This window comes from Phodopus roborovskii, unplaced genomic scaffold (genome assembly GCF_943737965.1).
Source record: "Phodopus roborovskii unplaced genomic scaffold, PHOROB, whole genome shotgun sequence".
Lineage (NCBI taxonomy): Eukaryota > Metazoa > Chordata > Mammalia > Rodentia > Cricetidae > Phodopus > Phodopus roborovskii.
This window is the reverse complement of record NW_026126413.1, coordinates 7987238-8003350: the sequence shown is the minus strand read 5'-3', so window position 1 is coordinate 8003350 and position 16113 is coordinate 7987238. Positions and strand designations below refer to the sequence as shown.

The 16113-nt window shown below is 45.9% G+C and overlaps 1 protein-coding gene across 1 annotated transcript; it reads right to left on the bottom strand.

Annotated features, from left to right (window-relative positions):
* Positions 1–7186: 7186 nt before the first annotated feature.
* On the bottom strand, positions 7187–15836 carry Otp (orthopedia homeobox). The gene is made up of 3 exons (XM_051182992.1): positions 15367–15836; positions 13731–14140; positions 7187–8209 (listed from the first exon to the last, which is right to left on the bottom strand). Exons 1-3 carry the CDS (start codon positions 15401–15403, stop codon positions 7679–7681), a joined length of 978 nt encoding a protein of 325 aa, XP_051038949.1. The 5' UTR covers positions 15404–15836; the 3' UTR covers positions 7187–7678.
* Positions 15837–16113: the final 277 nt, after the last annotated feature.

The following is a 16113-nucleotide window of genomic DNA, read 5'->3' as shown; positions in this document are numbered from 1 at the left end:
GACACCCACAACTAAACACTAAGCTGAACTGGAATCCATATGCAGAGAGGGATGACAAGACCAGGCTACAGAAACACACAGAGACAGCTGACCCAAACAAGGAGGAGCTAATGGGCCCCCAGACTGATAGCTGGGACTCAGACCTGCTGAACATGGGTCTCAGCTAGAAGCTTAAGCAGTCTAAGAGACCTCTGACAGTGGAACCATATCCTGGTGCACATAAGGGCTTTGGGAGCACATTCCCCAGGGAGGGATACTCCCTTAACCTAGAGGCAGGAGAGAAGGCCTAGTCCCTACTCCAAATGACTTGACAGATTTAGATGACCCTACCTGGAAGGCATCACCCAACATGTGGAGTGGGGGGGGGAGTGGGAGGGAATGGGAGATTGGGAGAAAGGGAAAGAGGGAAGGAGGGAGGGGGAACTGGAATCGATATGTAAAATAACAAAATAAAAGACAATAAGATGGTGCTTAGAGATGAGCTCTGCTCACCGAATACCCGCGTGCGCCCACATTTGCTTGTCTCTTACCCTTAGGAGAATCCATGGAAGTTGTTATCATTGCACCAACTGCACAAGTTTCTGGGCCAAACTCATTAAGGCTAGTTCACAACTTTCTAACATTTTTTTACCTCCAGAAAAAAAAAACAAAAAAACACTGCAAGTCCCCACCAGGGTCCATGGTCCCCAAATGCAAAGAGCTCACCCGACTCGGCAAAGGGTCTGAAGTTTATTTATCACATTGCAATTTATGCAGCAAGAAGCAGCTAGTAGTTGTGCTGACCCCAGCATGAAGTTTATCAGGCACTCTACCATAGTCACCAAGCGAAATACTGACTTATGAAAGTATTAATTAACAAGTCTAAAAAAACCATTCATTTCATTATTAAGAGACAAGATAGTCCTTACCAAGGTAAGACTATAAACAAAGACCTCAGGCAGACAAGGCCTAATAAAGAGCTTCCCTACAGTAGGCCAAAATCAGACCTCCACCTTGTACTCACCCAGAACTGAAAAGACCACTTGGTGAGACATATTTTCAAGGACAGCGGTAGACATGGAATCTCAACTAGATGGTTTTATAGATCCATTTGAGTGCTAAGGTTTTACATGTTTGGTTGACAATGCGTTTCTAACATCCATGTTTAATTAATGCAAGGAAAAGGGGGAGAAATGACTTATCCTGAGCTGTAACTATTTAATATCATACAAAACCAACACCAAAAGATGCCACTATAAACTCCAACTGGCGAAGCCTGTCTGAAACCCTGAAGGACACAGGGTCCACTCACTCCCTGTGGACAGTCAACTCTCCCCTTCTCCATCCGCAATACCACCTTTCTCAAAGTATGCAGAAACCCTGAAAGTTTCTTCCCACATCAGCCCACAGCTCCTGTCACAAAGCAACAAGTTCCCTGGTAAAGGCTTTGTACACAGCAAAGAGGCTTCTACGTGGGAAGCTTCCACTACCTTGACTTAGTCCCTAGTGAGATGAGGTTCAAAAGGAATCGGTGCTTATGGGCTCTTGAAGCTTACTTCATGCAGCTGCTGTGCCACACTAGCATCCCTTGTTTAAATCACAAGGGTGAATTATTAACTTCAAAGTTAGGTCATTTCTTCCCCTGAAAATCTGCCCTGAGGAATGTCCACATGTCACATACACTGTATCACTGAATAATCTGAAGGCTGGACTTGAGGAAACATCTCTGCCACTTGCTATGTGACCTTTGGCAAAATACTTAGCTTAAGTGAATCTCAATGTCTCCATTTACAAAATCAGGAATATACTTTCTCTGTGTGGCATGATTAAGAGACTGAATGGAAAATATTAAAATAAACACCCTCTGAAAATACTATTTCTAAAATAAATGTTGAAATATCTAATAGACTGAATACATGGCATTAAAAAAGAAAAAGAAAAAGAAAACCAGTAACCCCAGAAATCAGAATGTCAAGGCAAAATGTTTCAAGTTTGAGGCTAGTAAGACCTATCTGTCTAATTAATTAAATTGAACAAGACTATTTAAATAAAAAAAAAAGTCAGTTCTCCTTCACTGAGTTCACTCAAAATCTTGACTTCTAAAGCCTAAAATAAATTAATTCTAGTATATGTGCTCTGTTTTGCCGTTTCCTGTTGCTTTTATTCTAATTGCATAAGTATCCTATATAATCTTCTGAGTGTTAAGGGTTTCAATGGATTTTTAGTCTGACCTTGAGTTTAGCTTAAATAGATTCAGTAAGTGCTGTGAACAAAAGCATATAAAGCCCTGTGACATTTCAATGAAGAATATAAAGAACATATATTGCATATGTCATGCAGGTTAATTATACGTTTCCTGGTTCTTATGAGTTATTTCAGAACAGACCTGAGTGAGATTATGGCTGCAGGAACAACTGCAACAAGTATAATGCAAACCCAGTATGGCCTTGAAGATGGGGATGTGGATGTATGGTACACCGGAGCATGGGGATGGGAGGTGCAGCTTTAGCGGCACAAACAACTAACTGTGCCTGCTAAAGACTGTGACGTCATCAACACTGGAAAAGGATCCTCTGTGTGGCTCATACATGAATGTTCTTGATGTTATTGTAGAGGAAATCTCATAAACCCACACCTTATTCTCATAGTGCATGACTGAAAACAAAAACAAAAACAAAGGCATTGTTCTGCTTCTTTCTGCTAAATAGGTCACGGTTCCTTTACTGCAGGCTCTGCACTGATGAGACCAGAAAGCCAGGCAGGGGGTGTCCCCCTTTGTAGCTGCTTTCGTTTTTAAAAATGAAGCATAATTTCTGTATTGGATATGAAGATGGGTTTACAGCTATTAGCCATCATATTAATAATTTAGAAAATACATGCCCAATCACTTGTGTTCTTTCAATTCCCTATGAACACAGCTGCAACCCAAATTAGAAGTGAGAATGAATGGACATTTTTCAGATGAGATATTTGGGCTGAATTATTAGGGTAGCCTGTACTACAAAATTACTAATAAACATTGCTTCTGGCTCAATTTAGCCTGAACTCAGTGAACCTAGCCAATGGCGACAAATCAAAAACTCTGAAATACCCTATGAATGAATCTAACTAATCAAGGAACCCTGTAGGAAGTAGATGCCAGGATTAATGAGGCAGTAGTTTCCCCATGCCATGCTGTTATTTCTTCACATAAATGCCCTCAGATGAGATTATCTTTATGTCTAAAAGGAAGAAAGGGAAGGTTACATTCTTTCAACTGACAGGTTAACTACCGCCATTAGGATACACATCTGTGTGAGCTGAGTTTTTCTTTATCCCAAAAATTAAAACACCAGGTCCACCATACAGATTAAAAAATATATTTTCATTTTCAGGGTGAAGAGTCATTGATAGCAACAAATACAAATTACCCCGGGTCAGAATTCCATCTCTTTCTTCTGTATATCTAGATTTGTAAGTTCCTTTGATTTACCCAAATTGTTCTGCATCCTATTTTATTTTCACTATCTAACATCATCTTTAGCAGGTTAAATGCCTATATCATATATTTTCCATCAACAACAAAAAGTAAACACAACATCATCATTACATTATTACACCATTACTTGTGTGATACATAGGCTACTCAGCGCCAACTTGGAGAAGAAAATTAATAACAATGATAAATATGTATATTAAAATAAAGCAATCATATAGTTATGTCATAATAGACTTTGACTTTTCTGGCTAGCATATAGTGACAGATGTCAAATGGGCTACTCAGAAAAAAGTATAATTCAGCAGAGGCTAGACATCTAGCATGCCTTACTTACCTAGACTGAATTCTGATATTTTACACCACTATATTCCTTGCTAACCTTAGTTAGAAAATTAACAAACTGGAGTCCAGCTTGCTTTCAATGAGTAAAACTAGTATGAAATATTATTCTATTGGGGTGTGCTTGTAACTGAGATCCTCAGTCTCTACTTCTATCTTTGTTAAACCTTCCCCACCCTAACAGCACATAGGATTTTAAAACGTTCAGGATTCTCAATACAAAGGAAAAAAGCTATTGCCATAGAAACAAATATTATTTCAGAGTCATGTCAAGTGAAAAACTCTGTATACTTTCATTTTGATGTTGACAAATAGCCATTATATTACAAAATATAAGTGTCTTTGAAATCTCTATCACTTCAGTTGATTTGCAACTTCTCATCAGTGTTCTGAGTTAGCCCATTTTTTTTTCAAATGAAAGATCCTATTTCCTTTGCCTTTGAGAAATACAAATTTTAAGATTCCATTTAACATCCTTTATTGCATTCCTACATCATAAAGTTATGCTTTATAGGCAACATAAAAAAGCTGTAAAATTAGCATCCTTGTAAACAACTTTCCATGCTCACTGGTGAAGCCATCAATGGTGATTTGTACTGATCACTTAAATGCAACTTGATATTATGGTATCCAAAAGGTTTTTTTTTTAATGCATTAACATAAGACAAGGGAGAACATAAGACAAGTAGAATAAATAATCTTCGTCTCTGATGCTTTATAAACATGAAGGCTGTCCTTCTTAACTTTAGGAAATATTCCAAAAGTACAGAAATGTCCCATTTTTGTCTAACAAAGTGTGCATGTCTGTGGTCCCAGCACTCAGGATGCAGAGGCAGGAAAAACACTTCGAGTTCCAGGACAGCCTGGGCTACATATCCAGATCCTGTCTCAAAACAAAAAGTTGCATTTTAACAGAAAATCCAAAATAAGTGACTTCCTCTTAATATGCTAATATTTCTTTAGAAAATATAGAGCTGAAATACCCTGTAAACTCACCGACTTGCCTCTAATTAAAACCCTTTAAGTAATATGAACATATGTTTTGTTTTTGTTATTTAATCCGTTCCTCTTTGTCCTCACCTTTATGGCGATCCTTTGTGCTCTGGTAGCTGAGTAAAGATTACATGTAGTTCCTTAAAGTTCATATTTAGCCCCCTGGCACAAAATTGTAATAAGGGTGCTTTTGGGGGTTTACTGTCTGACAACCAAGTGAGAAACCCTCCCATGGGAAGGAGGGTGCCCTCTCGATATTTATAACGACCATTAGATTTCAGATTGATTTGGTTAGTTTGGCAAAGCAAGACTGTGGTATCAATTTGCCTCCATTCTAAAGCACCGGCGGCGACCTTGGCCCGCAGCCTGTGGCACAGACAGCAATTTCTAGCCCGCCTGGAGGGAGCTCCCAGGGCACGTGGCTAACTTCGAGGTTAGCCAGCGCCGAGCCTGGACCCAGGGGAAACCGGAGCGGACAGGCAGGGGGAGCCCGGAGGGGCAACCCGGCGTCACGCGGCCCACAGCATCTCTCCGGGTGCCTCGTGCGCCCGGGCCAGGGCTGCCGGGATGCAGGACACCCAGGCCCGTCGGGATGCTGGGCACCCAGGCCCGTCGGGATGCAGGACACCCAGGCCCGTCGGGATGCTGGGCACCCAGGCCCGTCGGGATGCTGGGCACCCAGGCCCGTCGGGATGCTGGGCACCCAGGCCCGTCGGGATGCTGGGCACCCAGGCCCGTCGGGATGCAGGGCACCCAGGCCCGTCGGGATGCAGGGCACCCAGGCCCGTCGGGATGCTGGGCACCCAGGCCCGCGGCCCTTACCCAGAATGCCCCTGGGGGGCTACGCCCAGACTCGCCCGGACCGGACCGGGCCGGACCAGAACCGGGCGAGCCTGGGGCTGCGTGCAGAGCTCCGGGCTCTGAAATCATCTTAGCTCTGAAATCATCTTAACCGCGGCCTCCTGGTGTGCACTGCCCTCGCCTCCTGCGCCCGCAGTCCCCGCCCGCGAGGGGCGCCCTCTGTGGCCCCGTCCCACAGACCCAGTCGCCAAAGAAGAGTCTCGGTTCTTGACCCCGTGGTGCCCTCCTGCCCTGCCCCGAGCCCAGCCCTAGCCCCGAAGCCTCGCGAGACTCTGAGCTCTCGTGGAAAGCTCCAGCCCGGCTTCCGCACTTCCTGCCTCGCCCGCCTTGCAGGCCTGTCTACTGCACTGCAGGCAGCCTTGCTGTGGAAGCCAGAAAGTAAACCCAAGTCTTCCGCAGGGGCGAAGGGCCCAGGCATCCCAACCACCATCGCTCAAGTTGAGACTAGCTCTCTTCCCGCTCCTCTGAAACCCTCCATCCTGCCAAGGTTACATCAAAACCCATCATCCTCTGTATCACATACTGAAAATGATTTTATTTTTATCCATTTACATTTAACTTGATATAAACTTGTCCGGAAAAGTCAAATAATATGCTTTATATTAGCTCAAACATTTATTAAGAAAACCAAATTCCATAAATAAGCACAGACAATAAGTTAAAACATATCACAAATTGACCAGTATGTAACAAGAATGCTTTATCTACACAAAACATCCTATTTCACATGTTTGTTCATTCTTAGAAAGCGCTTCTGTTCTCTGGGTTTGGATTTGACCAGCACATGCAGAAGGAGCTGATTGTGTTTCTCTGTACAAAGTTGCAGGGTTGTAGATGTCCGCCTGCACCCACCGGCAGCCGGCAGGAGGCCGAGGGGGCACGAAGGAAGGACGCGCTAGGACGACCACAAAACAACCAAGGGCACAGAGCAGCGAGAAGAAAACAACAAAAAAGGAAGCAAACGAACACCAATCCTGAAGGATCTAGAAAAGAGATGTGGCTTTTGCTTTTACAAAAGGGAAAAAAAATCCTTACGTGTGTATTTTGTCCTTCCTATAAAGGCCTATCAAAATGGGAAAGATCACCTCTTCCTTCGTCACATAACTGTTTTAGTCTGCTCTAGCCACCCAATCCGCTGGCATGTTCCTCCTGAGAAGCCTTCCCTTCTATACCCACACACATTTGTGCTTAAGAAAAGAAAATCCGAGCTATAACGAAAGCGGTCTTTTTGCAAGCCTATAGAGGGTTGCACGGAAGTGACTGGGTTGGCAGGGTGGGGTGGTGGTCTGGGAAAGAAAGAGGAGTAGCGGAGAAAGAAAGGGCTAAATCAAAGTACATCAGCTGGGCCCTCGGATGAGGCGGTTGGTAGCAGATGCTTGTCCACCTTTAAGACAAAAATCCCTAACATTGTGCTGTACCTTGAACACGTCCGTGTTGTGACCAAGATGCACTGTGTGTGTATGCGCGCGCGTGTATAGTGTCTGAGCGTGAGCTATGCTGGAGTGTGTGAGTGAGTGAGTGTGTGTGTGTGTGTGTGTGTGTGTGTGTGTGTGTGTGTGTGTGTGTGTGTGTTTCTGCCCACAAACCAGTCCATTGGTGTCTGATTTCAGATCCTGAGTCGACTCCCTGGTAAGTAAAATGGCGGGAAGGATGCTTTTCTGCCGGGCGCGGGAGCAGGGGCGTGAGGCGCTGGGAGAGAAGGAGCCCGAAGGGAGGCGCGGGCGAGACGGGGTAGTGGGGACGGGTGGGGTGGGGGAGTAGTGACCTAAGTGTGGCCGGGGACGCCGCCTGGCAGAGGCCGGGAGGAGGGCGCGAGCACGACCCGGGCAAGCGGGAGGCCGGGGCGGCGGGCAGCGCTGGGCTAGGGGAGCCGGGCGGGGAGCGGGGAGGGAACTTGGGCGGCGGCCTCGCTGGGGCTCGGGGAGGACCGGGGACACCGGGCGGGGGAGCTGGGAGCCCGGCGCGCGCGGCCGGGGGTGCCGGGGGAGGGGGGCGACGCCCGGGCGGAGCGGACTGCGCGCCGCGGCATTAGGTGAAGCTCATGGAGACTGTGTGCTCGAGCGCCTTGCGGCGCAGGGACGCGATGCTCGTGCCCCGCCACACGTCGCTGCTGTCCGGGGAGCTGCAGAGCTGGGGCGAGCCGGAGACGTTGCTGGGGCCGGGGAGGGAGGCGGGCACCATGCCGGGGAAGGCGGGCTGGTAGAGGTGCGACTGCAGCCCCGCGCCGTTGGAGCCCGCCAGGCTGTTGGACAAGCCCATGGAGTTGGGCGGCGGCCCCGCAGCCAGGCTGCACTGCGACAGCGACTGAGCCATGGCCTGCTGGCGACCGAGCGCGGGCGGCAGCGGCAGCTGGGACACGCCGGGCATGGCGGCCGCCGCCCAGCGGGTGTCGTTGGCGTGGAAAGAGCACAGGCTGTCGCCCATGGCGGCGGCGGCGGCGGCGGCGGCCGACGGGAACTGCGGCAAGCCCGGCGTGGGCAGCAGCGTGCCGGGCGCGCGGAACACGTTGGTGGTCTTCTTGCGCTTCTTCCACTTGGCGCGCCGGTTCTGGAACCAGACCTGCAGCGGGCGGGGTGGGGAGACAACAGCCGGCGACGTTAGCGACCCGGGTGGGAACTTGAGTCCCGGGAGCCTGGCTGCGCGCGGCCACTCGGCCCCTGGCTCAGCCGGTGCTCCGGGCTCGACACGCCCCCAACGCCCCAGCGCGAGCTCGGGGTTCTCCGCCCCCGCCGCCACCAAGCGCACACTCCCGGCGCTCTCAAGTCGCGGTGCCCACTGGCGCGGAACGCATGGAGCAAACAGCACCCACACACACCACCGTCGTGAAGCGTTCACCAACCCCTGAGCTCTGGCATGGTCTGTGCTTTGTACGGATGCACCAGTCTGGAGGCAGGCATGTGTCAAGGCTCGACCCACAGGTGTACAAATGAAGATAAACATGAGTACCCATGTGGCTTAATAGCTTGCCTTATAGCACTGATGGGGTATAGAATTTTCAGAAACACTGGAAATTTGGAAATTGATGAAAGGCCACGAATGACATAAACAGTTTCAAAATCGAAAGACAAAGGAAACCCCCTATAGCATCACGGTTGACAGAGCGGAGAGGTTAATACAGTGACCCGCGTGGCAAAGTGAGCCACTGAGCTGAGGTGTTTGGTTGCCACCTTGATTTCTGATTCATCCCTCAGTGCTTGGGGAAACTGCCACAAAGCTCCTCCCCATCTCACTCCCAAAACACTCTGAGGCACCTTTCTCTGCAGTTCCAGTATACTGGAACTTGCTGCCCATTCCCTGGCCTTTGATCTGTGCCTTCCAATAACTTACCTCGGATCCCTAACACACACACACACACACACACACACACACACACACACACACACACACACACACACCTCTCTTGTGTTATAAACTAAAACTAAAGCAAATTTTCTGACCAATACAAAGGAAAAGAGGTCGACTTTAGAATTCTCACTGGTCATACTGCAAATTTAAATTTCTGGGACAATAGACATATCATTTTTCCCCTAAGAAGAACTGTTTAATAAAATATAACTCAGACAAGCCTCCTGATGTTTCTTTCCTGATTGTGGCCCAGGGATTTCAGAGCCTATCAGGCAAATGTGCCTACAAATGTGAAATTCACTATCACAGAGAGAAAATTCCTCTGGAAAAAAAAAAAATAGACAATGTATCTGACCTTGATAATTTCCTATCCCTACCCATTTGAATTTTATCTTTAAGAGGAGGGGGCTCTCAGTACACTTACTTGGCAGTCTTTCCATTTAAAATATAGTTAGGTGGATGACTACTGATATTAAATATAAAATGGTACTGGACAGAGGTCAAATATTGACTAGTACTGTTAGAACTTGGCCAACACAACCTGCCCTGCGTATTTGTGGCCCCAACAGTGATTTATCTGACAATCTGATCTAGGTAGTATTTGCTTTGCAAGCTGAAGTGTCAGGAATATGGACCTATTTGCCTTCATTCTTGGTAAACCAAGAATTTATAGCTGTGTAAGCAGGCATACTCTTGGCTAACTGCTGTGAATAGCTTTGCAGTCCAGAATTCATTCTGAGTCCGCCATGTCTTCCTGTTTTACCTGCAACTTCGCCCACCTCTTTATCTTTCTCTACTTTGTACACCATCTCCCACAGCATCTTTACCCAGCATCGGTGATGGATAAGTAAGCTGCAGCCATTAGCTGCAGCTTTTGAGTTGGTGGCATAGGGATTAATGAGGCTGCAGGGCCCTTGATGGTGGTGATGGGATCAATGTGGCCAGATTGAGCTGTTGGCAGCCTTTGGCCTTGGGTGGAAGGAAAGTGAGAAGACCTAATGTCCCAAAGACCCTTTGCTGTACTCACCCAACACTAGTTTGGGAGTTGGACTGACCAAAATGGTTTTTCCAGCTCATGTGCAGCCTCCCAGGAACATTTTGAAAGAGAGAAATGACCAATTCCTAACCTTCTAGAGAGCTAGTGAGTCCTAAAGGGTCAGTGTTTTGGAGGTGGCAACTTGGGAGAAGAGGTGGTAAAAGAGAGTGCAAACCAGAAGAGCAAACTTTGCTGCCAGAAAAAAAAAAAAAAAAAAAAAAAAAAAAAAAAAAAGACTGAACCCAGTGCCTGCTCAGGCAGATAAGGAAAAGGACCACTGCTAAAGAACTGAATAGAATATTAGAGGAATAATCGAAAAATCATGCTCAATTATGTTTGAGGGTTAGTAGTCAAATGATGGCTACAATTTTTTTTTTATGTTTCATGGTTTACTGAGATTCAAGGAGGGGGTGGGAATCTGCGTGGATGCAGAGCATCTTCATTCCAAACTATGATACATATGTTTTTAAAGTGTGAATGTTTCCACTTGAAAACTAGAGCATGACAGGTTAAAATGCAGACAAAACCTAAGGGAGATTTTCAGAATGCACAGATGACAACTCCAGGAAATATATTAACCACAGCCAGAGACCCAACTTTGTACTCCGTTTGAAATGCAGCTCTGCTCAGAAAATGCTTAATACAACAGTGAGAATCTAATGGAGTTTGGAATCTAAAAATCCACTTTCATGATATCTGCTGTTACAGTAATATAGACATACTGTAAATGTATTTTAAAATATATAGCCCGTTTAATTCCCCAGTTATAAATGGCTTAGGAACAGAGAAAGAAGGGAAGAAAGAAAGAATATTACACACACACACACACACACACTTGAAGCAAATGCTTTATGAAGACTTCATTGGAATCCAGCGAATGATTAATGTGAGGATTTGGGAGGAAATCTGGGGAGCTGTATTAACGCCTAGATCTCAGGTTCATTTCGATCAGCCAGCCGTGAACTCTGGGCCGAATTCATTACACTTTAATAGTGCTGGGAGAGGAAGAAAATGCAATTTCTCATTCCATTAGAAAACTAGAAAATACTCTCAGCTTGTCCCCCTATTAAGATGTGGCAGGTGACAGGGCCATTCTGGGGGACACGGTCAATGGAATTACAGCACATTATTTTTGTTCGTATAAAATATTGAAAGGCAAGCCTGACTGTGCAGAAGTTATTTCACTGATTTGGTTTTTATGTAAATAAAATATTGAAAGTTAATTAATCCGTGCTAGAGACTAATGATTATGCTTATTATATTGCATTTGATCGCATAATTTGCATGATTCTCGCATTGCTGCTTAATAAGCCATTCCAGGTTATAAATAATTCTGAAATTGGTTTCTAATAATGGCATGCTATAAAAGGAATGGTTTTATTACAGTAGCCAGAAAAGGGGAGCAATATCATACACAGAATTGGCCTCCATATGAGTAGAGGTGCTTTAGTAAATACTTCAAAGTGTGATGTAGTCCAGATAAAGACAAAAAAAGTATATTGGATAATTTAGTCTAAAATAAAAAGCATCTTTGAAAACATATAGTTGCAATAAGTTTAGATCATTTTTAATCAGTGCAGTGGCCCAAACACTGAAAAGAATATGTGGCAATCTGTTAACTATAAAGGAAACTATGAAGCACTCATCATATAAGAATGTAAACCAATTACTATTTAATTTGAATTTGGTCAAGGAGCAATGGTACAGTGAATTGTGAAGTAAATACATTTTCCATAAATTATTTTTGCATTACATTACATAATGTTAATCATTTTGAAATGTTAATTAAGAAGGTTATGTTGATCTGATTACTTTTTAAACTATGAAACATTATTTTTTAAAAATATTGAAATTGCCATTCTATTAAATTGTTTCTATCAGTGGGCTCAAGCTATTATCTTTGGTTGAACATTATGCAAGAACAATTAACATACTTTGTCTCTTTCTTCTTAAATATTCTTTTGTGTACTTTTTAAAAATAACTACCACACAGTGTATATTTTATTTCATTTATAACTTTTTCTATTAAAAGAATCACTGTCATTAACCTTTGGAAGACCTAATAAAGTTTAATAGACCTCATTTTCTTTTTTCATAAAATCAGCCGTCCAATTATATTTTATTTGTGATTCTAAGTTCTATTTTAATTTGAACTAATTGCCAACATGTCTAGGTTAAGACCAGCACTGCATTCTTTTAAACAAAAATTAATAGCAACGATTTCTCTTGAGGACAAAAAGTAAATTTATGAACTTATATTCTCCAGTATTGAGTCCACAATCAGGTATCACCATTGACATGTGTTGAGATTGTACATATCTATAACCCACACTTAAAGGAGTGTAAGGGAAAGATTTAAAGAATAGTAATATACCTGAACAACTTAATTAATACTCTTCATATATGTAATGTCTGTGCCCCATCGTTCAGGCTTTAAGTTTACTTACAAATACCCAGACTTGTGCTGAATAAAAATATTAATCATTATGAATATTTACATATTAATTAAGTCCTTGGTGATATTCATTTCCTTTTAGAGCAAAAGTAGTATTTCCGTTTGGACGATCTACAAAATACCAAATCGAAACAAATTCTGATTTCCTTGTCAGTAAAATATAAACGAACTGAAGTCTTTAAAGTTAATTTACAAAATCAGGCACTGGCTTGACAAATTAGTCCTCTAGCACCCAAGACGCTAGACAGAAAAAAGTGTCTGAAGTAGTGACGAAATGTTTTCAGCACCGTGGATAGCTCCAGGCTAGAGCAAGTTTTCGCCCAAGTGCTCGCCTTTGAAACAATCTTTCTTTCGAATAGGAAAAAGAACAGTATCTGGGATTCATTAATCTTATAACCCGCCCCCAAATTTTCAGAAGAGGTACGGGTGAAATTTCCTAGATTCCTTATAATTACAACTTGGAGGACTGTTAGATAAAAATCAGGACGCTAATGATTTTCTCAACTACAGGTTAATCTTCCTGTCCTGAAAAGTTCCTTCCTCGGGTCAAAGATCCTGCCTTCAATCTTAGGGAAATCTAAATTATCTTTATTAAAATTTAAAACCCAGAGTTCACAGATGGGGGGTGTTTTTGGCCAGTCCCGGCGCCTTGGTAGACCACCCAAGCCTTTGATAACAACAAAGCTCAGAGTATTTTGCCTGATGGGTGAGAGGGATTTAAGAGATTAAAACCGCATTTGGAAGTGTGAGTATGCCGCCCCTCTTTAAAAGACCCTCTGCACAGTAGTTCTTCTTTCCTGTTTTTTGTATAATTGTATAATTGTGACATTTCCCCCATTTATCCAAACTCGTAATAGAAACTCATTATGGGCCAAGGAAACGCTTGTCAGTAGTGAGGGCTGGAACGAGGTGAGCTGGGTGCGCGGGAGACAAGACGGTTCCCTTCTCTGGAGGAGTTGAACCCGGAATGCTAGGCTTTTTTTTTTTTTTTTTTTTTTTTGTTTTGTTTTGTTTTTGTTTTTGTTTTGTGAGGAGTTGGGGGGCGGTGACTACAATGGGGGAAGTCCACTGGGGCCTGTGGGTCACCCTGCCAATGTTTGGACAGGGAAAGAGCTCACCCTACCCGGGAACGCAGCGACAGCAGAGGACAGCCCTGAATCCCCGAAGGGCAGACTGCCTGGCTCTCCGGGCGCTGGTCCTCAGTCCCTCCTTGCCTTCCTCCCCGGAGCCCAAGACCCGTGTACCTGCACTCGCGACTCGGTCAGCCCAATACGCAGCGCCAGCTCCTCACGCATGAAGATGTCGGGGTAGTGAGTCTTGGCGAAGCTCCTCTCCAACTCGTTGAGCTGAGCGGGGGTGAAGCGTGTCCGGTGGCGCTTCTGTTTCTGCTGGCCCTGCTGTTGACCGGCTTGGCTGGGGTTGGGGCCGCCCTGGGGCCCCGGCTGCTTGTCTGGGTCTTTGGCGCTCACCGCCAGCGAAGCAGGGGTAGAGCCCACTGTGGTGATGTCCTCGCCCGGCAGCAGAGTGGCTCCTTCGACTGGGTCCGAGTTGGGCGCCAGGTCCCCCGGATGGCCCCCAGGGTCAGAGCCCCCCACGCCCAGCCTACACTTCACCGCCTCCCGGTGGCCCAGAAGCTCGGCGGCATCTTTCATACCTGAGGAGGGAAGGGGATTCTGGTCACTACTTTCCTGAAGATGTCTGGAGCGGGTGTCTTCCCGACTTCAGCCCCATCCACCGCTCCCTCGGCGCCCACGCTCGCCCCGCTGCGGGAACTGCCTGGACCTCAGCCGGGTTTCCCGGGATTTGGACAGCTAGGTTGAAATAACATCTCCCGGCCTTCCCCTTCTCTCCACAGCCTGCTCTGCAGGTTCACAGCTCCGGCTTTCGTTTCTCCCACAGAAAATCACTCCCAGGCCAAGCGACGAAACCAGCCCCAGTCCTTTCATTAACTGTATCCCCGGTGTCCCAGGAAACCTTGAGCGAGGTCTTGGACGGGGGATGCGGGAGACAGAGAAAATCGAGAGCGATTCAGGCACTAATGAATTCTGGCCGATTCCCTCTGACTTTCGGAAGATGAATAAGTCTCCAAGCCTTCCACCCCTCAAAATAAACCCAAATCAGCTCCGCCTCCCCCTCAAATCAGAGAAGGGGTTTGGGAAATGGAGTCACATCCATCACCACAGCTTCTCAAAACGGAGACCCAGAACCCGGTAACCCAGATAGCTTTAAAGAAACTCGAGTAAACTCTATAGCCATAACCGTGAATCAAACTTTAGAGAATTCAACTTTTCTCTCCAGAGAAATAAAAGGCTCGTCCCTCCCAGTCATTGGCAGCACCGGGTCCCTGGTAGAAGGCAGGAAGTCGGGAAGATGCCTTGTGCTTTCTTCCCAACCAGCACATTTAGCAAACCCACCTTCACACACTCACTTCTCCTTCAGACCAGATTTGTTTTAAAAGAAAACAAATTTTACCACACTTAGAGGAGGAGGTAGTAAAGAGAAAGCAAGAAGAAGAAGAAAGGAGATGAAAGAAAGTCCAAACTGAAGCAAACAAGAGTGGAAAGGAGAGAGAGAGAGAGACCTCCAAACAAATTATCACTGGCTAGAACTCCTTCAAAAAAAAAAAAAAAATAAGGGGAGAGAGGGGGAAAAATTAGAAAACAAAAAGTGCCAGCATTCCCAACTCCTTTTTGTTTTGGGATCTACATATTCCATAGATTTTTTTTAAAGACGATGTTAAATCAAATTAAACTTTAATACAGCACAATTACTTTTAAAGAAATTAGTCCATTTAGGGCACATTAAGGTAAAATAAGGAACAAATTGACAATTTCCTGCCCCGGCTTCTCCTGGTTGCCCGGGTGAGAGGCGCTCACTCACCTAGCCTGGCGTCCAGGAGGTCGGCGTGAGACAGCATCGCGCACCGCTCCAGGGCGAAAGCTGTTCCCCCCCAAATTTTAGCGGCTTTAAGTTATTTAAAATAGATATAAGCTATAAGCTATACGATATAGATATATATAGATCACCTAAATGAAAGAAAATTCGGTTTGTGGTTAAAAAGGGGGCTTCTTGCATTATAATGTCCTTTAGAGAGACGGGGAGGTGCTTAACAGTTGAATGAACCCGTGAGCAGCTCGGCGAGGGGACCAATCAGGAGGGCAGCCTGCAAATGTCAGCGCCCGGAGAGTCCCCCACTCCGCCCGCCCGCCCGCCTGCGCCTGCCGGGAGGAGGCGGCGGCCGCAGCCCAGGCAGCTCCAGCCTCCAGCAGCCGCTAAAGCAAGCAGCGGCCACCTTGGCCTCGCCCTGGGCCTCCCGGCCGAGCCGCGGCCAGTCCTTCCCTGAGATTTTCACCAGGCACACCTTCCCTTTCCTGGTCCTGCCTTGCTTGCACAGGCGCCACAGGCGCAGCTCAGCTCGAGGTTTCAGAGATAGGATGTCCCTGGAACAGGGTCAGTTAGGACACCAGAGCAGGGCATGACCTCCGCATGACCTGATGATAATCCTACCCCACCCCCTCTCGTGCCAGCTAGGCCACACTGGACCGCTCCAGGAGGGCAAGCTCCAGCCTCGAGAGCCACCCTAAATTTTGTCACCGCTCTACAGGCCTTCGCTAGGGATCCAGACTC